This window comes from Pholis gunnellus (genome assembly GCF_910591455.1).
Source record: "Pholis gunnellus genome assembly, chromosome: 5".
Taxonomy (NCBI): domain Eukaryota; kingdom Metazoa; phylum Chordata; class Actinopteri; order Perciformes; family Pholidae; genus Pholis; species Pholis gunnellus.
This window is the reverse complement of record NC_136531.1, coordinates 11,516,706-11,536,792: the sequence shown is the minus strand read 5'-3', so window position 1 is coordinate 11,536,792 and position 20,087 is coordinate 11,516,706. Positions and strand designations below refer to the sequence as shown.

Sequence of the window (20,087 nt, the reverse complement as noted above, 5' to 3'; positions counted from 1 at the left end):
AAAGACTCACCCTGAGCTGAAATTAAACCAAACACCGAATTGTTTCGTCACTGCATCGATGGAGAATCGTCCACATCAGCATCGCGATGCATCTTAGAACCGAGAAATGTCCACACCTATAGTAAAAGTACCTCAAATTTGTACTTAAGACAGTACTTGAGGGGAGCCCTGGTTAAATGGTTAATGGATCATCCTGGTAATAATTCATAATTAGTGTTTGAAAACAACCCGCAATTACTTTATCCAAAAAACAAGTGTTTTTCATAAGCCAAAGCCTCATATAGCTTTGAATCCAGCAGAGAAATATCTCCGCTGGGAAATCAGCGATTTCCCCAGAATTAAAGACATGCTCCATAACTTTACCGTGCCCGGTCTGTTAAGACGTTTAACAATTGAGTTCATGACAACACGGAACCACACGGAACCAAAATCTTTCCCAAATCTTAACCACAAAACGAACTCAGGATGCAAACCTTGGTCTCTAGAGTCAAAGTCTTACCTCAGGTTCTTTATGCTTGTCTCTGCCCAGCATCCTTTTTTGCACATTAACATTGTTACACTATAACATCACCTACTCTAGCCTAATTCTTCTCACCCATCATGGATTTAGAAAGACATTTTTAGCATTTAACTTCATGTCAGGCATTCACTCTTTATGTGTGTCCCAGTGCAGCACTGCTCTGCTGATGTGTCGTTGGCTGCTGTCGGCATACTACTAATATCTTCTTATAGTTCTTGGTCCTCTCTCACACTTAAAATGAATTGGATGTATTACCATAATGACTATATCTACCCGAGTGGAGCTGAAAGTGTGTGTGTGTTGTTATCTGGTGTCTCAATGAACAAATCAAGCTAGTCAGGCGTCCTCTGTGAGCAGATCCTTCGGTGCGCCACATGGCTTCCACGAGCGTCCACAGTCTAAATTGGCTCGCCATCACGTAATCCTCCAGCTCTTAACTAGTAGTTAAAAAAACCACATACACAAATAGTGCCGAGAAATATGTCATCCTCTCATCTTTTGTTCATTTAGAATATTTTCTAATGCACAACCAATAACTAATGATATACTTAATTTGCAATGAGATAAATTCCCGACCATACATCACAACAATTGGTGTTTTGACATTAATAAACAAACTATTTATCTTTTCCTTTCTTCACCTGTAACATATCCCCTTTTAACTCTTTTTGTATCAATTTAATAAATTCCACCTTAAATAATAAGAATATGAATTGAATTATGATCATTAACCTACTTACTTACGTATATTTCAATAACCACAATCAGTTCAATCATAATGTAGTCGTATAACATACCATTAAAGGTTGTTATTCCAACAGAACTGAATTGCTTGAATGTCACCAGAATATGTTCGATGCACTTGTAATGCTTCACCATGCCTTTAATGATACAGAATGCATCAACGTATATTGGAAACATCAGGAGAACGTTTTCATAACTCTGGAGGATTTTTGTTATTCAAACTGAACTTGACAGTAAGTATCTCTCCTACTGATGGCTGAATGCAGACCAGCGACTCCTCTCAACATCTAACAATCACTAACTTAGCAAAGAAATGTGTGCTTCAATCACCGGCGTTTCAAACACCAATCGCTCGACAGAAACTGTTAAAATAACATGTTATTAGTGTTGACATATGAAAGACATTTCATACCATGAGTGTTGGTCATGTTTGAGACTTCCAGCTGAAATTACAATGACCGCATTTAAGGCTCTCTGCCACTTCAGATGCGCAGACGATGTAACCTAAAGTGAATACGCTCCTCTGGGGAACAAGATGCTACATCTCTATATTACATATGGTGTTGAAGTGGCCCTAATTTTCCGCATGAGTTGCACTTTAATCAGGTCTCATTTTTTTAATTACTATAATTTGTACTGCCACTGTTGTAGCACTGCACAATTATGGTATAGAAATAAATGGCATAGCTTTCTATCTATTGGTTATTATGACCTTTGTTCTTCAGTCCTGTATGCCTCAGCTACTGTATGCCACGTGATCACCTGTAAATCATTGCTACTTACTGCCTTCGTGTGGACAACAGTGTACACTGCAGAGTTGGGAATGGAGTTTTTTTTTACTATCTGAACCTTTATTTAAATGTCGAGGAATCATTGGGGGCATGCCCTTCATTTTCAATGATGTCCAAAGTAAAGCACAGAATAAATGCAGAATAAATACACAAACAATAAATAAATAAATTAGCAAGAAAACAAACAACCATACAACAAGACGGTCAGCCTAGTTTGTAATTATGATTTAAAATGGATCTACAGGAATTGTGTTAAGTTTTAATGTGTGTTGTAAAATGTTTCAAATGTGCAGCATAGAAACTAAAACCACTTTCCCCAAATGTAGTGTCGCCACTCACTAGAACGAGTCAAACAATGACTATCCGACCAATTTAATAAGGAAGTGCTACATGATGGCAAGTTGCCATTAAAGGCGTTATAAATAAATACATACAAGTCTCTGTCACGTCTTACTATTAGAAATGCCCACTCAACCTTTTCATTCAAGATGCAACGATGAGTAGAATAACCGTCCCCGATAATTCATCTTAGAGTGGAGTGATAAACTGAATCTATGGGAGGCGTGTCTATAGATAACATCGCCATACAGACAAGAAGATGGCCTCAATTATCCTCTTCCTCGTGAGCATAGGAGAATGTGCTTTGATTCTGTTCAAGTATCCAATTTTTGTCGGAGCCTGCTGACAAGTATGTTGATGTGACTTTTGTTTTATTTATGCAGACCAAGATATTTATACTCCAAAACCCTCTCAATACTATGTCCATACAGAGTGGTTCTATGCAAAATACTGTCCACAATCTCTGGCTCTATAGCATATTTAGTCTTGTTTGTATTTAGGAAATCATTTCAAATTAAAAAGTGCATCTTGCCAAAGGCTTGTATGCATTATAAGCAAAGCAATACAGAACTCATCCACATCAAGATGGGTATTTACAATTTCTTATGACAGATGTAATGCTGTTAATATAAATTGTAAATAAGACAGGACCCAATATTGAACCTTGTGGATCGTCCTTCGACAGTGGTAAAAGTACAGAACGATCATTTACCAAAATCACACAGTGATGTCTATGAGACAAGTAGTCCTGGAACTGTCTCTGCAGGAGCATAGCATGATCAACAATGTCAAATGCTTTTGTTAGATCAGCAACAATGGCAGCGCAATACTTCCCTTCGTCATCAGCAGATACAATATCATTTATAACCAAAGTAATGTCCGTGACAGTACAGAGTGGTGTGGACTTGGCACAGAGTTTCTTGAGAGGAATGATTTGAGCTGATTGTTATGACTCCAAGACTTTAACGAGATAGAAATAATTGTCAGATAGTTATTAAGATTACTTTATTGTATACAGTGGGACTACATGTGTTTCCAGACCTGACGGATAACACCAGTAGAAATGGAGAGATTTAAGAGTCTTAAATGAGACACAGAGCTGTAAAAAATAAGGGTCTGGTTATTGCTTTTTTTTCAATCGATGGCTTGAAAGGCGTCCCTAACAGCAGAGGAAGTGAAGGCTTGTAGGGTGAACTGGGAGGTACGGATTTAGGAGGTAACCTGAGCCAAATGCTTACTATTAATAAGAACAGATACCAGGTACAACATATCAAACTGATTCCAAGCATCAAAGTGTGTGTTAAAACATTAAAAGTAACATAAGACGGAATAGATATAGAGGATTTGTTTTTGTTTAAATTAGCTGCTTTCCAAAATGTTTACAGGCTTGTAAAAGTGTTAGAGATTGATTCTATGTGATAAATGGTTTTTGCTTTTTCTCAAGGAGGATACACATTTTTCTTTTTTTTTCTAAAAGTCAGCCTATGGACTGCTTCACCAGTACATCTCGCTAGAGGCCACGCTTTGTCCCTCGCCTTGAACATAATTGATAATTCTGCAGAGGAGCAGCGGCTTGATCTGTCTTTTAACCCTGAGATTTTGAGATGATGCAACGAGGTCACTGAGAAAAACCTGTTCGTTAAAAGTTTGTAGGTTTCTTTTGATAACAATCCTCGAGCTTGTTCTTTCCAGTCTAGCTCTTCTAAAGCAGGCTGAAGGACAATGTATTCAAACACCACGCACAAAAGAAATCCAGAAGCAGCAATTTAGTCCCTCCTATTGGACAGAGTGAAATCTATTAATGTTGATTTTGAAGGATCCTTTAAATTTGGTCTGGTCGGCTCATCAATCAGCTGTTACACATTGAGGTTGTAGTCTGTATACGACTCTCAGGTAAAGTGGCAGCATTTAAACCAGAAACAGATACAGATGACTTCACCTACAGCCACAACACATCCTCCTCCAACTGTGTTTATTCTGTAGTTATTTATGCAAGAAACCATAGAATAACTCAGAACCGGGAAATCAGGGTCAGTCTGTGATACAAAGAATTCTCAAGTGATCTAATTTTAATTGATTACAGATACTTACATTAACACATGTGATCAGTGCAGGAATGTCAAACACAGCAGCAGAAAGTGAAGGACAGAGTGAGCTCTGGACCTAGTCATGGAAATCACAATGAATAGGACAACTGAAGCCAATATTTTATTTGAATTGAATATCATTATTGTTTTTGGCAAAATGTGTCCATTGAATTACTGTTGTTCATTTTATTATATACAATGACAATACCTTTTTAAGACAAGTTCCAGTTGGTAAATCGGCCATTCTCTAGTGTTTCATATTCTTTTACAGTGTTTCTGTGAGTCATTTAAGAAGAAAGTCCAGGAAGATTTCGCTGTGGAAATGAATCTAGAAAAAGTGCTTCATGTTTTACAGAAACTATGGGTTTATTTTCCCCCCTCTTCTTTTGCCTCTTCACCCTTTCCTTCTTTGTCTTTTGCTTCCTCATCTTTTTCCTCTTCCTTCTCTTCCTCTTCACCTTCTTCTTTGTCTTCCTTTATCGCCTCGCTTTTTTCCTCTTCTTCCTTTTTCTCCTCTTCCACCTCTTTCTCTTCCTTTTTCGTCTCTTCTTCCTCCTCATCCTCGTCTTCCACCTCCCCTCCCATTAGGTGCTCCAGATCTGCAATGCGATGTCTCAGAGCCTTGTCAGTGTTCTTGTAATTTCCCAGAATCTTCTTCAGCTTGAATTGCATCAGCTCCATCGTGCTGTACAATTTGTTGACGTTCTCCTCCAGCTCCTTGGCCTCAGGCATGATGTTAGCTGGGTCCAAATCTATCAGATTATCTTTCATCAGGATCTCCCGCCCTTTGTCCTCGAGCATGCCTTTGGCATCCGGATACTCTAACAGTGACTCCATCAGGTCATCCTTGGACAGGCAGAAGAGGTCTGAGTATCCGATGCTGCGGATGTTTGCGGTTCGCCGGTTGCCTGCTTTGCTGCCTTTAATATTAAGAATACTGATCTCACCAAAATAGCTTCCGCTCCCCAACACAACAAACTGTGTGACGCCATCATCAGCAACGACTGCAAGTTTTCCATCTTTGATGATGTACATCTCACGGCCGATATCGCCCTTTTTGCAGATGTAGTCTCCGGGACTGAACACCTGTGGCTGCAGCTTGAGTACCAACTCAATCAGCAGGCCTGCCTCACAGTCTGCAAAAATACGAACTTTCCTGAGCGTGTCCATGTGGACTTGGATGGCGATCTCAGCTTTAAGCTTGTCTGGAAGATACCGCAGAACCTCTCTTTCGTCCTGTGCTTTGCCGTTATTCCACAGATAGTCAAACCACTTGATGACTCGCAACTCAAGATCCTTGTCAACCTTTCGGACCTGTGAACAGAAGGAAAACACAAACTTTCAACATGTAATTGAAGAACAGATAGTTTTAAAAATGTCTGTTCACATTTTTTAAGTGAAAAAAAGAGGTCTACCTGCATGTACTGCTTGATGTTGTCAATCCGGGACTGAAACTGTGCTTGGGCAGCATTCATATTGGAGATCATGGTGGCGATGTTTCCTACAATCGTGGCAAAGATCAAGACCCCCACTAAAAAGTCAATCACGTGGAAGATAAATTCTGAGTCCAGGGCTGGTGGTGGCGTTTCCCCAATGGTAGTCAGTGTCAGTGTGGACCAGTAAAGGCTGAAAGAATACTTCCTGCCAAACTCCCCAAACTCAGGCTTGTCAGGATCGTCCAGAGCCGGGTAAACCCAGTCGTCAGCACCAAAACCAATGAATTTGGAGAAAGAGAAGTAGAAGCAAGCATTCCAGTGGATGATAATGAGGATGTACATGATCAAGTTTCCGATGCGGAAGATGTTGGGGTAGTTGGTTTTAGTTTCTGTCCTCGTGAAGAACTCCATCATGCGGCCGATTCTCAGCAGCTTGTTGATGCGGATCTCCGGGTAGTCGAGGCCGAGGAAGAGATAGAGGAAGTCAGTGGGCAGCATGGAGATAAAATCGAGACGAAACTGGAAGCTTTCGATGTAGCGATCAAGTAGCAGTGTCTTATCTTTCACCATCAGGCCTTGCTCAAGGTAACCTGCATTCAAAGAGGTAGAAGGTTTAAAGACACAATATGTTCACGTGTTTTCTTCATGAGTGAAGGCAGAGAGACAGGTTTGAATTCAAATCAAAAGTATTCCCTATTATTACAAAATGATCGGGACACTTTTAGAAACAGTTGGCTGCATCTGTGATGATTTAGGCATATACAAAGCAACGCCAATACTTGTGCAATTTAGTGTTATGAATGTGCACCTAATTTACATCAATTTTCCTGTTGATTTGTGAAACAATGGGACATTATGTTCAAGAAGGATACATCTTTTTTCATCTGATGTGTTAAAAATAGAAGTTTAGTTCACGTGACCTTAATTTAAAACCTACATGCCCAAATGTACATTGAAATTAAGTTAATTTATTGGTGCGGCCTTTGCTAATGAAACAGTTCTGTCGCTGTAATCAATGTTCCTGTCCGTACTTACTTAATCTCTTTCTAACACAATTACAGTGTAAGCGATGGGGCTGACAAAATTCACAATCGTTGTTGCTGTATGTGCAAAAATGCATTTTCAAGCTGAGCAGAAGCTAATATGAGACTTCAGCAGTCCAAATTAGTCCAAAATGAATTAATTGGATATCTTCCTGAATTGCAGTTTTTTTAGTAAAAAGGTATTCTTTGTGTTTCCCACAAACAGTATTTCCTTGTGGAGCTACAGTTGGACAATAACACAAAGAGGATATTTCGTATACCCACTAGATTTGTCCAACTCAGGCTGCTGAAGCTTCTTATTAGTGATAGCTGAGCTTTAGAAAGCAATTTTGCACAGAAAAAGGACTGTGGATTTTGGTGTTGATTCTGTTTTTAAGGTATGAAAGAGCCAGAGCAGAAGCATTGCATTGCATTTGAATTTACAACTGTACTTTTTAATGTATCTGGCAATAAATTTGAACTTGAACTTCACATGCATTATCATCATTGGGAGCAGCCAATAATGTCATCTATGGAAATGTGGGTATTTTAAGACGGACTTGGAAAACGCTGTGAACTTATCGTTTACTAGATTTTGATTCGGAGGCTTGGTTCAGTTGTTCACCTGTTCTGGCCCTGAAGAACATATCAGCCAGGTAGATTATGTCTGAAGTGTAGTCCAGAAAAACCCAGTAAATGATGTAGTCATGCTGCAGCTCCTCAAAGCAAGCCCTGTTTGCAGGAGAAGAAAACATCCGCAGTGAGTGTGTTTTGTAAATTTCAACTCTACGTCCCACTGCTGCAGCTGATGTGGTGCCAAGCTCACTAGGCTCAAAGCAAACTACAGCGTTCATTATTGCAGTGTATTCACATTAAATCAAACAACTTTCCTCCAGCTCTTGAATTGCAATGATAACTGCTTCAGTATGTGACTTATTGAATCGTGTGACTCTTTGACCCGCAGGGAAATTGCAGTGTTTAAAAAGAATCACTGATTCATAGAACTCACCTGGCTATGATCATGGTCCAGTTGTACATGACTGGTAGTGTGATGATGAACAACCAGTTGTAATACAAATTACCAGCAGGATTAATGACAAATAATTCTTTGGGCCTATAGAAAGAGAGATGGAAAGTGTACATTAAATAAATGAAAGTGAAAAAGTTGCCCAGAGGAAGTCACTCTGTGATGCACTTACATGTCTTTGTCCTTTTCCTTTTGCTTTTCTTTCTCTTTTTCCTTTTCCTTTTCCCTCTCTTCTTTTTCCTTAGCCTCCTTTTCTTCCTTTTCCTTCTTCTCCATCTCCTTCTTTCTGTAACACACATGAATACATTAGAGCATACTGTGCATACTGTAAAGTTTTTTTATTTTTTTAAAGAAACATTTGCTTAAAGATTGATAATATAACACAATTACGCTTTCTTCTCTTTTTTCTCCTTTCTCCTTTTTTTCTTGTTCTCCCTGGAAAATAATGAATGAACACATTTAATTGGCCTTTCTGAAATGACTTTTAAGTTACATCAAAGAGAAGCAGTTTACCAAGGTCTTCACTCATCTCTTGGTGACTCCATGATCACACTTACTCTTTGTCATTGTTATTGCTGTTATTCATGTTGAGCAGGCGATGAGGATTTGATTCAGACGCACTTCTGGAAAAAAAACACAGCACGTTACACATGAAGTTAATTAACTGTCTTACTTCCTCATTACTGTAATAGAAGCTCTTTGTCTGAATAGTTTTAAATGTGTCTTTGCTTACAGGTCATCCTCGCTGGACTCTTCACTGTCTGTGGAGAGTTGTGATACAGTGTGAGGTGGCACAGTGAGGTAATGAAGGGGGGTTGAAGTTGTCATGGCTGCAGATCTGTTTACCCTGGAAAAGAAAATCCCAAGTGGAGATTTTGTGTACGGATAACGTGGCTAGAGATAAAATTCTCTTACGTATTACATTTGTCTGTCCCAGCAGTATGATAAGCATAATAGAACCTCAAATTACGTACAGCTGAAACTATGTGTCCATTATTTGATTATTAAATTGACAAAAAATGTGTCAGCAACGACTTCATAGACTTTATAGACTGTATAGTAAGTCATTATAAAGTCAAAATTGCAAAAGAGGAACTGCGACCGGCATCTCACTTGTGTTCTATGACAGTAAATTGAATATCTTTGAGTTTCATACTGTTGGTTAAACAGAACAAGACATTTCAGGAAGTCACCTTGGTCTCTAAAAACTTGTAATGGAGAGTTTTGACTGTTTTCATGGCTATTTATAGACCAGACAATCCAAAAACTAATCTGCAGAAGATGCAGCCCTATAGATACATGTATTACATTCTCTATTGCTTTGATGAATTGGTAGAAAGTTTAAGAATAGATTACACAAGAATCGAAATTGTGTTTCTACTTTATGCTGTATATTTCCATACAAGTCGTGTGATTATACACCCATACTGCAATATTCTCCCTGGTCAGATATCTTAGATACTGCAAAAGTTTGTTTGACATGTTGGTTTTATTCCTATTTCTTAACATCCTATTTTATTGTATCTTTCTATCATTTCTTTTTTTGTTGCAGCTTTTACTTCTTTAATTATGTAAAGCTGTATTGAGGCAGATCTGAACCCATCTGCCCTGATGGGAAAGCACTTTGGGTTGTTTTTATAAATGTGCTAAATAAATAAACTGACTTGACAAATCCAGGGCTGTTTGAAAAAGACCAGAAATCATTAGAACTTAAGTGAATGCATTCATTACTGCATTTGCAGTACAAAACCAGCAGAATTGCATCAATTGAAAGGAGAAAAACGTTATGTGACATTTAAGGTGTACAAACAGCTACAGACATATTTCCCAAATTGTAGTGATGACTCAGTTTTATTCAACTTACCTTTTTCCCTTGTTAATGTAATGTAAAGTCCATTTTCCTTTTATCCTCTTATAGTTGTTTTGAGGACTGTCAACTGGCCACTCAGCAACAGCAAATTTATTGTAGAAATCATCAGTTTATAATTTAAATAATATCAAAATGCAGCTAGACAAGTGTCACCTATAATCATTGAGCCTAACTAACTATGTCATAGAGTCTCAGTGACCCTGATAAGGATTTGTGGATTAGAGTTGGCTGAGAAGAGGAGGGGCAGAGTCACTCGTCCTCCTTATTTGTCCACTCCAGTGGGAGATGAGATTTGTTGAAGTGAAGTTTGGAAAACCTTCAGTTAATCTGTTGGCAAAGATCCAGAACAATAAAAAACATGTTCTGTTGACTCCTCTTTTTTTTTTTGTCTGTGACAAACTATCACTTTCCTGACCCTTTGTGTAACGGCAGAGGATTTAGTCTGCACACACACACACACACACACGCACCAGCATCTCCTGCTCAGTCAGCACCCTCAGCCATATCCACCTCTGATCCTATTAGATTGTGACGGACATTACAGATTTCAGATCAGGTGGCTCTGGTTCCCTTTACGTGAATAAGAATCATGAGAGTGAAATTAAATCTGAACCTCTATCAGTGTTGAGTGCTGCATGCTAACAACAAATCCTCCTCTCTTGGGTACTATAGTCTTCCTGTGGTTCAGTAGCACTCCCTGTTGGCTGATGTTTGCAGTTTTATCACAACACGACTCACTGTTTTAGATGACATCATACGCAGCTGAGTGAAAGGAAAGGCAAAATAATGGACTTGTCACCAGCTAGTTTTATACATGTTTTTTACATGTTATTACGGCATCTTTGCTTTTATTTGATAGCTCTTTTCACAGAAGACATTTTGATGTGAGGAAAAGCACAAGTGAAAATATTAAAATTCATGAGGGCTGAATTCCATAGATGCTTCAGTTTCAGGGTCCTGGTACACTTTCTGGGACAATGAATAGAAAAGTTAATGTTATAAGTAATGCATCTCCTTTTCCTACTGTGGCCAGATAAATATTTTTATCAAGTGTGACTGATCGATCACAGCTGAATTTCAAGTACAGAAATGTAAAAAAGTATTTTAATTAAAGACATAAAAAAGAACACAACAAAATGTTTTAATTCTGAACTAAAAACACACTTCATTTGTTGTTCATTGTCTAATCAATATGCCGCAGCTTTCTCATACTTTTGCGCTGCATACACATGCTGTTTTCCAGCTATTGCTGTAATAACTGCTAACAGAGGAGGTTGGGGATAAGAGGAAGATAACTACACTGCAGCAGGATCTGCTGCCACTCCAGTTGTGTCAACTTCAGCTGCCGGTGGGGCAGCACCGGCATCAGCAACACCGGCATCAACAGCAGCAGGGGCATCAGCTGCGGCAGCCGCATCGACAGCCACCTCAGGGGCAACGTCAACGGGAACCACGTCAACTGGAACCACGTCAACTGGGACCACGTCAACTGGAACCACATCAACAGGAGGCACATCCACAGTAGCAGCTTCAGCTGGTGCAGCATCTACTGGGACGTCAACCACGGCTGGCTCGACAGCTGCTGCGGGGTCTGCCGGTGCTTCTTCCACCACTGCTGGTTCAGCCTCAGCTGCCTCCACCTCCTCGGCCTCCTCTACCTCATCAGAGTTTAGGGGGACGGCAGGAGCACCAGGTGCTGCATTTTTGGGGGCAGGGTTGCCATCCTGTCACGAGGATATAGACAGACAATGACTTTAGAGTTGACACTAATTGACTTTACACAGCTTTAACAGAAAGCTTGAGGACAAACTGGCGGCGCAGAGTTGGGAAGACGGGGACATTTACCAAGCAGGGACGGTCTGAAGAAAGATGCCACTGTCAGTATTATGTTTCCCCAAGCATAAAAAGAGAAACACTCAAGTGGCAAAAGATTCACCTCCTGTCTTGATTATTTTGCTGAATTTTATTTTCAACTGACCAACACAGCATATCTGATGCCTTTCTTTTTACAGGGCACATCATGCAATCAACAGGAACAGAAGCACAGGTACAAATAATAGAATAAATGATGGTTTGGTTGGGCATGTAACGGAATGTCTGCTCACCTCCGTCTCCTCCTCTGATGCGTCTTCAAGAGCTTGGGCAGCAGGAGGGGGGACATCAGCAGACTGGGCTGGTGCAGCACCCCGCTGCATGAACATAACACGTTTAACTCAAACAGCATGTTGAATTGTGACATTTTAGATGTTGCAGTGCCGTATGTGAGTGTACCACTGCTGCCGCAGTCGGCTGAACGTAAACGAATGAATAATTAATGAATAAGTTACGGCCAAGCTAATAGTAGTAATAATGCCAGACTTTAGTTTATGTTCAAGTTTTCATATGAAATCTAAAACTAAAGTCATGTTGGAGTCTAACAAGATACAAACTTACAGGAGCATCAGCAGCAGGCAGGAAGGGGTTTCCAACTACTCCCTGAAAAAATATAGATTAATGATTATAATTAATGATTGATGCCAAACTAACTAATTTATATTTCTTTTTTTTGTTGTGAAACTACAAGGAACCCCCACTACCTGCTGCTGGTACAGCCTGTACATCTCCATCCACCTCAGGGCCTCATTAGCGTGTGCTGCAACTTGCTGAGAAAATACCAGACATCTCTAGACATGTGCTGCAATTAAGCCAATTATTCCCTCCCTGTCAGACACCTACCATACTATACATCTGATGACATGACTAAAACATGGTATCGCTTGCCAGGGCAGACATACACAGAAACCTCACAGAAAAGCAAAAGTCTTACTTTTTCCTCATTGCTGTCACTCTCCGCAACCTGCAAACCCAGCAAGAGAAAAGAGGACGCAACAATGACTTTATGCTGTTTTCTCTAAGGCAAAACAGTGTTTAAAAGCTTGAAAATGGATCAGTTGGCCGACTAAATGAAAGGAAAGACTCACGGGAGCAGCCAAGGTAGTGACCAGCAGGCACACCATGAACACCAACAGCTTCATCATGATTGTTCCTACAAAAAAACGCATCATGTTACGTACAACAACGATCTTCATTCTTCATTTTCTTTGTTAAATAAGAGAAAGTGTTTCTGAAATTAAATTAATCAAAGATAATTGCCTTCAAGACCTATGTGATCAGCAGGAATATGTTTTTAACACGGTGTAAAATTGTTTCCCTATGAAAAGTCCGTCTCACCTTTTTTCGTGGTACAGAGAGAAGCTGAAGATGTGTCTCCTCAAGGGATGGAAAGTAATCTCCTTCATCTCCAACATGGATGCCATTTATACACTGGAACATCCTGGGACAACCAATCACATCCAGTAAAACTCACAGAGCTATGTGTTTGAAGAAATATTGAAAAAAAAAGAGGCATGTAGGGTTAAGGCCCCTGTTATAGTTAATTACATGCTGCGCAAGTATGCTGAGCACACAGGCCCTTCTCTTTATTGCTCTAAAACCAAAAAAACCAGACAGCAAGAAGCTGACACAAGCATGAAATGATACTGACTGATATATATATATATATATATATATTATAACAATAAGAACATGTTTGTTGGTTAAGGCAGTTGAAAACTAAAATAAATTGTATTATATAGTAAATATTAAAATTGTAATATTGATGAAAGTGTCAGGGAGGTCCTTAGATGACACATTAAAATGCTTTTCCTCTAAAAACAATTCTCAAGAACTTAAGTAAAATATTTAGGTACTTTTCTTATACTTGAATATTTCCGTTTTACAATAGTTTTACATTTTTACATAGAAAACTTATAATAAGCTTCGCAAATATAATGTATTATTAAACATTAAACCAGTGGTTTTTGCTTGTGACCCCCCCCCTTAAAAAGCAGTGTGGGTTTAAGGCCCCTTGTCACGTTTCAGATGATTTGTCAGCCTTTCAACTAAAGAGACAATTCCCTCCTTAACTTCTCAGGCTACATCCACACTGCTACGTTTTCATTTAAAATTGGGGTTTTATGTGTATACAAAAGTATACTGACTGTCTACACGTTGTATGTGTGTGTGTGTGTGTGTGTGTGTGTGTGTGTGTGTGTGTGTGTGTGTGTTTGTGTGTGTGTCAATGGGAAGTACTTTCGTGCTGTCTGAGTCTCCACTGATCCCTGTGTTTGTTTTAGCTGGTGTGGTCGTAGATCACAGTGTTTGGGTTGCTTATGTTTCTTTTTTGGGGTTTTAAATCAGATAATGAAAGACCTACTCTGTAATCTGCAAAACTGTATTCTAGACATTCTTGCATCCAAACTGCTGAGCTGATAAGTTTCACTCCTGATACGATCTCTCCATTAGTTCTTCTAAACTTGTCCTGTTGTTATCCTGGCCCACGGTGACATTGTTTCTTTGTTTCACAAACTGGGCAGTGAGAAGGGGGAATGAGGACGTAAACTGAATGTTTCCTCTACCAACTGGAATGTCTGACTGTTGCTAACTTACATGGATTGTGTGCTCTGTTTCAAATAAGAAACCAGATCAAAAGCAGTACATCTAATTTGTTTTGCACTTACGATTTTAGATACATATCATTCATATGAGTTGAATGATCAAAGAAGAAGGTAGGACAATATTCTCTTCTTCTTTTAGTGCTACAAAATTGGATAAATGAAAAGAAATCTGTTCACAAGTTCATCAATTCTGAAGCAGGTGATTGTATTTTGCTCTTGAGTTTGGATTTAGGAAACTTGCAAAGCAACATAAAGCTTTAATCTTAAAGGTAAAATATCCAAACCAAAGGGTTGCAAAGGTTGCCTACATGTGGTGAGGGCTTAACCCTACATTGGATTCCTTACTGTTGAGGTGGAACACCACTTGGAGCCACAGTTCATATAGCAAGGCTCCTCTTGGCCACAGTGGAACTTTGGGCTTTAATTTGAACTCAGATGGTTTCCAAAATGTTTAAATTGTTTCTTTTTGGGTCATCTGATCAGGCCAATGTTCTTATTTTTCCGATTTACGACCAAACACCTGCAAACACCCAAGTTTATTTTAAATGTTGTGCTAATTAGCTAATCTTAGCAAGTTAACACAATACATTAAGATAGCGAACATGGTAAATATTAAACCTTCTAAACTTGAGCATTACAGCATTAACAATGTGAGTGTTAGCATGTTGATTTGGATGTTTAGCTCAAAGCACTGCTCTGTCTGTATGCACACCCTGACGAATTCTGAAGCAGTCACTTTGCTGAAATGTTAATCTTTAAAAGTTAAAATATACGATCTAAGTTATGAGTGTGTTTTTCTTGTCACGGCATCTCACTAGCATAGCTGTGTGTTGTATATATCTTTATTTATTCAAACCCATACCTGTTTCTTTATCAATCCAGACCTTCAGATTAATATGTCAGCTCATTGTCAGATTCTGTGTGTGTGTATTTGTACCTGAATTTATCACAACTTCCCAGAAATGCTGCGTAGTACAAAAGGCAATGTTGCTGTAGTTATGAAGTTGTGAGGCAAATTAAGGCTATTAAAGCTGCTCTCAACACCTCCTTTGCTGTGGATGAAAGGAAGTTAAACATTTATGTGGTGAATGTTCCAGGAAAGGGAACTTGTGGGGAAGAGACACACATAGCGTGAGAGCATGGCGCCTGTGTTCAAGTGTCTTTGAAGAGAGAAATGGTAAGTCGTGTTGTGACAGGCTTTTGTCCCTAGGGGAGAGAAGATTAGGAAAGTCCTTTCCTTTATGGTATTTGTTTTTTTAAGACGGTCACATTTCACTGTAGGGGAATTTGTTCAACCAATGTGGCAAATTCTGTTCACTCTGTGCTGTAATTATGATGTAGCCTATGCAGTATGTAAGATGCATATACTGTACCTGTACTGTACGTGTTGGGTTCGGTAAATACTTCAGTTTTATATCACAGACTAGAGATGTTTATGGACATGGCACTTTTACTATACCTCTCGCCTTTCCAACACAAACAAACATTTCTCTGTCATTTTCTTAGGATGCTGCCTTTCTTCTTTTGCCCTTTGTCCTGTGGTGTCAATCATAGGCCCTCCACTGATAACATTGTTTGTACATTATCCATAAAAACAATTTATAAAATATTGTAACTACTAGATGTTTAAAACTCTTTTGAGTTAAACCGCGCTCACTGAAACACTTGCCTGCTAAAATGCACCACTTTTAATGTTAGAAGTTAAATTGACATTTTCCGCTTTCCTTTTCATGATGCCCATGTTTGCCTGCTGATCAAAGGCCGGACTTGATTTTTTCAGAAAACATAGTTCTAGAATACAATATCTTTGGCAGCCAGTGCTCACACTAAGATTTTAAAGCTTAATATCAACACATATAACAAGATATATTCACTGTAAAGAAATAATTGAGTCAAGTTGAATCAAACAATGAAGACCAGTGGCTCCCTGGAACATCTGGAAGAATCCACAACAAAACCCATATACCGAGTAAAAAGACACTCAATTTATTGTTATAGACTACAGCTGTGTAGAGCTGACAAAACTATAGTTTGATTGAGATCATTTTGAATCATGCCGTGGCTATTGTTAGTGCTAAGATGACAGCGGGATCAAAAGAACATAAAGAAAAAGTAAAATGTATTTCTTACAGGATTCATTTCTACATTCATCTGGTAAATCTCTGACTCAACACATCAAATACATCATGGAATAATTATAAATACTTGTGTGCTGTTCTTTCTCTGTGTGTCATAAAACAACCCAACAGAATGATCACCCAATTTGAACCAGTGGCACTAAAGTTGTACACAAAAAATCTGATTTGTTTATACCTCTTTATTCCAGTGTCGCAAAAATAGTGCAGAAATAATAATTATTGTCAAAAATGCTCACGAAACACCTTTCTGATGAAGACCTAGTTTGTTTTATATACAACCAAAATGTGAACATATTTGATAGTTTTACTCTCTAAAGTCTGAGGCTTTGCTGTTGTCCACTGTTTTATATGATTGTAAACTGAAAGTCTCTAGGTTATAGACTGTTGTTACCGGGGGCGTGTCTAAACGGGTGGCACAGGGTGGCAATTCCAGGTCTTATGCAGAGCCACTTTTAACATTATACCGCCTGTATTAGGGCTTTCTAAAACCACCTCTAGTTGATGAGAATAAAAACTATTTTTGAAGACACTATATCTTGGGTTATGGGAAATTGTGATGGGCACAGTTTTTTAGACCAAACGACTACAGTGGATTAATTAATAAGATAACCAGCAGGTTCATCAGATTGATAATGAAAACAATATTATCTTGCGCTTCACAGCTGTGTTTTCATCACATTACCAAATACAAATAATACCAATCAAATTCTAAAGCTCTTTAAAAAGACATAGAAGAACAAAATTGCTTGGAAACTTAGACTTTATTTCTTAAGGAAAATTACATTTAAGGAAAAGTTAAAATGAGTTAATAAACATATGCATCACATTTGTTACATACTGTGGAAATGCAGCATTACAAAGTATGTGAGTGACACAATAATAGTGAATATCTATGAGGACTATAAAGTAAAGCAGAACAATTCTTTAGAAATATTTTTAATTCTATGCAGATGACCTTGCTGTAAGTAGTTTACTATTGCAACAATACTCTTAATAAAAATGGACTATTAAATGACCATCCTAACATTTTATCTTGACTTTAAGCACATTTACATGTTACAGAAACAGATTCAGTCATTTAACATCATTTGTTCTATTGCAGGTGTCTGAATGTTGTGGAAGAAGGTAGTTTCGCCTCTTTTTCATGCTTCTCATCCACTTCACACCATTGCCGGCATCTGCAAAGATCAATAAGCAATTTATAGCAAATATTGATTTCACAGACTCTCCCCACAGATGCCATATGCTTTATATTCATATTGATAGTAATTTTCAGATATTATATTCAGATTGATAAGTACCTGGCTTGTCTGTGTGGGCTGATCGTGCTGGAGGGACTGCAGGGGATCCTGGGATGGATGGGCATTGGCATTGAATGAGGGAATCTGAAAAAAGAGGAAATGAAACTTCAGAAGTAAAGAAATGCTGAAAATCAATCAATTCACATCTTCAGAGGAAGTTTTTCCACTTACATTTGGGACTTGCTGGGGATATTCAAATGGGAACATCTGTGAAAAAAACAAGTGAAAGTAAGACTAAAATATGACAGAAATAAAGTAACAGTAAAATGCAATATGTAGAATAAATCAAATCTCACATTTGGCATCTGAGGGACGTTTGTCATAGGAGGGATGTTTGTCATTATCTGGAACAAAAGCACATGCCCTCATTTAGTACAGCATCATGTAAAATAACATTCGGCAGAAGTAATTTCACATCGAAATTATGCATTCTATAATATCTCAAAGTTTTAAATATTTACCCTTTGCTGGGAGAAATCATAAGGGTAATACTGAAAATGTAAAAACAGGAGAGCACAAAATCAATAAGTCTTGTCCCAACATGCATAATTAAAACCCAATTAAAGTGTTTTTCAGTCCCAATAGTGTGTGGTTATCTGAAAAGTGAAAAAAAACAACACTTACGACTTCCACACTCTGTCTGCCTGGTGGCTGAGGAATGGAGTATTTGATGAAACCAAATTGCTGCAGAAAGAGACAAAAGAAGGAAAAATCAATGAAAAGTAGAAAGCAGTTAGTTAGGTGATGTTTTTACCACATTTTTAAAAGAGGAGATGCTTCTGTATAAACTACTTGCTGACCTGTGCAGCGTTTGATCCGCCTACACCACCAGCAACTCTGTGAGGGTAAATCTTAGGGAAAAAATAAAACAAACATAAGTGTACTGCAAGCATTCATCATAATCCTACACATGATATATACGAGTGTGACATACCAGTTCATAGCTGTAAGCGCCAGGACCTCCAGGTTGTGGCAGAGACTGGCCAGCTGTGAAGGGATTTCTCACCTGAATGAATGGGAAATTGTCAGTAGACAGTCAACTCCACATAACAATATTCCTGCTGTGCTTCATATCACAAGCAGCCTTTGCTCAGTAGTATACTGTATAGTATTCACTTTTGCATAGTAACAACCTCTGACAAAGAAGTTAAACAACACGCAAAATGCATGATTACCTGTGAGGGTGGTACCTGTTGCCTGGATCCAGCGTAATGAGGCAGGTAATGAAAGATGGACTGAGAACGAAGACAAAAGCAGAAATAGCTTGATATAAAGAAACATCAGAACTCTGCCTGGATTGAGAAAATGAAATCACAAGAGCCACCTTTATCCATGTTTAAAACTTACAGGTGCAGCACAGGCCGTGCTAGCCAGACAGAGGCACAAGATGACCAATTTCATTTTTGCAGATTGTCCGAGTCCTTCAGACAAAATGTGTTATTACATGAACAAAAATCAGTCATTTACTGCATGGTTGGCATCTTAATAGGAAAGCAAGCATGAACTCATGTTGAAGTTCTTTATAACTCACCTTCTGCGATAAAAAAGAAACACCACTGGGGAGGATGATGAATGTCGATGTTGAAGATGATGCCAGTTGATCGTATCTTCTACAGAGTTCGTTTGTCTTTTATAGGGTGCCAGCTCACATGAGAGCCAATCACAGTAATGGGCGTGATGTTTCCCAATGAGTAGGTGCAGTGCAGGTGTCTAGTCTTCAGCTTTACTAAATGACCAGTGGTCAAATCCACTCTCTGTGTAATAGCAGACTGTTTGATTACACTGTCTAGAGCAGTGCACACCTTCACTCTCCTTGTGCCTCATTCTGCCGTCATGACTGCAATATTCTTATTCTTATCTGTGCAATATCCCCACCATAACCTTCTTCCCATAAACAGGTACTCATTCTCCATATTATGTTATTTATTATGTATAGTGTTTTTATACTTGTATATTCTTCTTCTGTATATTCTTCTTCTATTTATAAAGTGTTTTTATCCTTACTTTTATCTTCACTATCTTCTAATGTTGACCCAGAGAGCTCTGCACACATAATTCCAATGTACCTGGACTGTTGGTCTATGTACAAATGGCAAATAAAGAACCTTGAACCTTGAACCTTGAACCTTGACAGTTTCATTAGTTCTGTGCAACTGCAGCATTGTGGCATAAACATCAGAAACTGAAATATTGGGTATGTCACTTTGACAGTAAAGGTTAACAAAAATATATATTCTATTGTATTCTACTTATTTGAATGCAATAATAAATGTAATTCCGTTTGTTTTCCAGTTGCTTGCATGTTAATTGTGTTTCCAAATCATGGGAACAGCATTC

The 20,087-nt window shown here is 38.6% G+C and overlaps 3 protein-coding genes across 4 annotated transcripts; all 3 read right to left on the bottom strand.

Annotated features, from left to right (window-relative positions):
• Positions 1 to 4,513: 4,513 nt before the first annotated feature.
• cnga1a (cyclic nucleotide gated channel subunit alpha 1a) lies at positions 4,514 to 8,794 on the bottom strand (the record flags this gene model as incomplete). Its single annotated transcript, XM_079160003.1, has 9 exons — positions 4,514 to 4,557; positions 4,940 to 5,795; positions 5,897 to 6,507; positions 7,565 to 7,671; positions 7,949 to 8,053; positions 8,139 to 8,252; positions 8,357 to 8,388; positions 8,586 to 8,589; positions 8,700 to 8,794. 9 exons carry the CDS (start codon positions 8,792 to 8,794, stop codon positions 4,514 to 4,516), a joined length of 1,968 nt encoding a protein of 655 aa, XP_079016129.1.
• Positions 8,795 to 10,665: 1,871 nt separating this feature from the next.
• On the bottom strand, positions 10,666 to 13,094 carry enam (enamelin). Of its 2 annotated transcripts, XM_079159313.1 has the most exons (7): positions 13,047 to 13,094; positions 12,797 to 12,861; positions 12,643 to 12,672; positions 12,413 to 12,478; positions 12,270 to 12,311; positions 11,942 to 12,025; positions 10,666 to 11,560 (listed from the first exon to the last, which is right to left on the bottom strand). In XM_079159313.1, the coding sequence occupies exons 2-7, from the start codon at positions 12,851 to 12,853 to the stop codon at positions 11,132 to 11,134; spliced, it is 708 nt and encodes a 235-aa protein (XP_079015439.1). In that variant the 5' UTR covers positions 12,854 to 12,861; positions 13,047 to 13,094; the 3' UTR covers positions 10,666 to 11,131. The 2 variants fall into 2 exon arrangements, with proteins under 2 accessions (XP_079015439.1, XP_079015440.1); XM_079159314.1 differs by lacking the exons at positions 12,270 to 12,311; positions 12,413 to 12,478.
• Positions 13,095 to 17,198: 4,104 nt separating this feature from the next.
• Positions 17,199 to 19,340, bottom strand: scpp5 (secretory calcium-binding phosphoprotein 5). The gene is made up of 11 exons (XM_079159317.1): positions 19,282 to 19,340; positions 19,098 to 19,171; positions 18,926 to 18,985; positions 18,685 to 18,756; positions 18,551 to 18,601; positions 18,375 to 18,434; positions 18,212 to 18,241; positions 18,047 to 18,094; positions 17,922 to 17,957; positions 17,751 to 17,834; positions 17,199 to 17,627 (listed from the first exon to the last, which is right to left on the bottom strand). Exons 2-11 carry the CDS (start codon positions 19,149 to 19,151, stop codon positions 17,610 to 17,612), a joined length of 513 nt encoding a protein of 170 aa, XP_079015443.1. The 5' UTR covers positions 19,152 to 19,171; positions 19,282 to 19,340; the 3' UTR covers positions 17,199 to 17,609.
• Between the last annotated feature and the right edge of the window lie 747 nt (positions 19,341 to 20,087).

Coding starts and splice junctions, on each gene's coding strand:
- scpp5 (XM_079159317.1), bottom strand. CDS start 19,151: ATGAAATTGGTCATCTTGTGCCTCTGTCTGGCTAGCACGGCCTGTGCT. Junction 18,602..18,684: donor GCGCTTACAGCTATGAACTG/GTATGTCACACT, acceptor TTTTTCCCTAAG/ATTTACCCTCACAGAGTTGC. Junction 18,242..18,374: donor GCAGACAGAGTGTGGAAGTC/GTAAGTGTTGTT, acceptor TTACATTTTCAG/TATTACCCTTATGATTTCTC.
- enam (XM_079159313.1), bottom strand. CDS start 12,853: ATGATGAAGCTGTTGGTGTTCATGGTGTGCCTGCTGGTCACTACCTTG. Junction 12,673..12,796: donor TCACTACCTTGGCTGCTCCC/GTGAGTCTTTCC, acceptor CTGGGTTTGCAG/GTTGCGGAGAGTGACAGCAA. Junction 12,026..12,269: donor TGCCTGCTGCTGATGCTCCT/GTAAGTTTGTAT, acceptor ATGTTCATGCAG/CGGGGTGCTGCACCAGCCCA.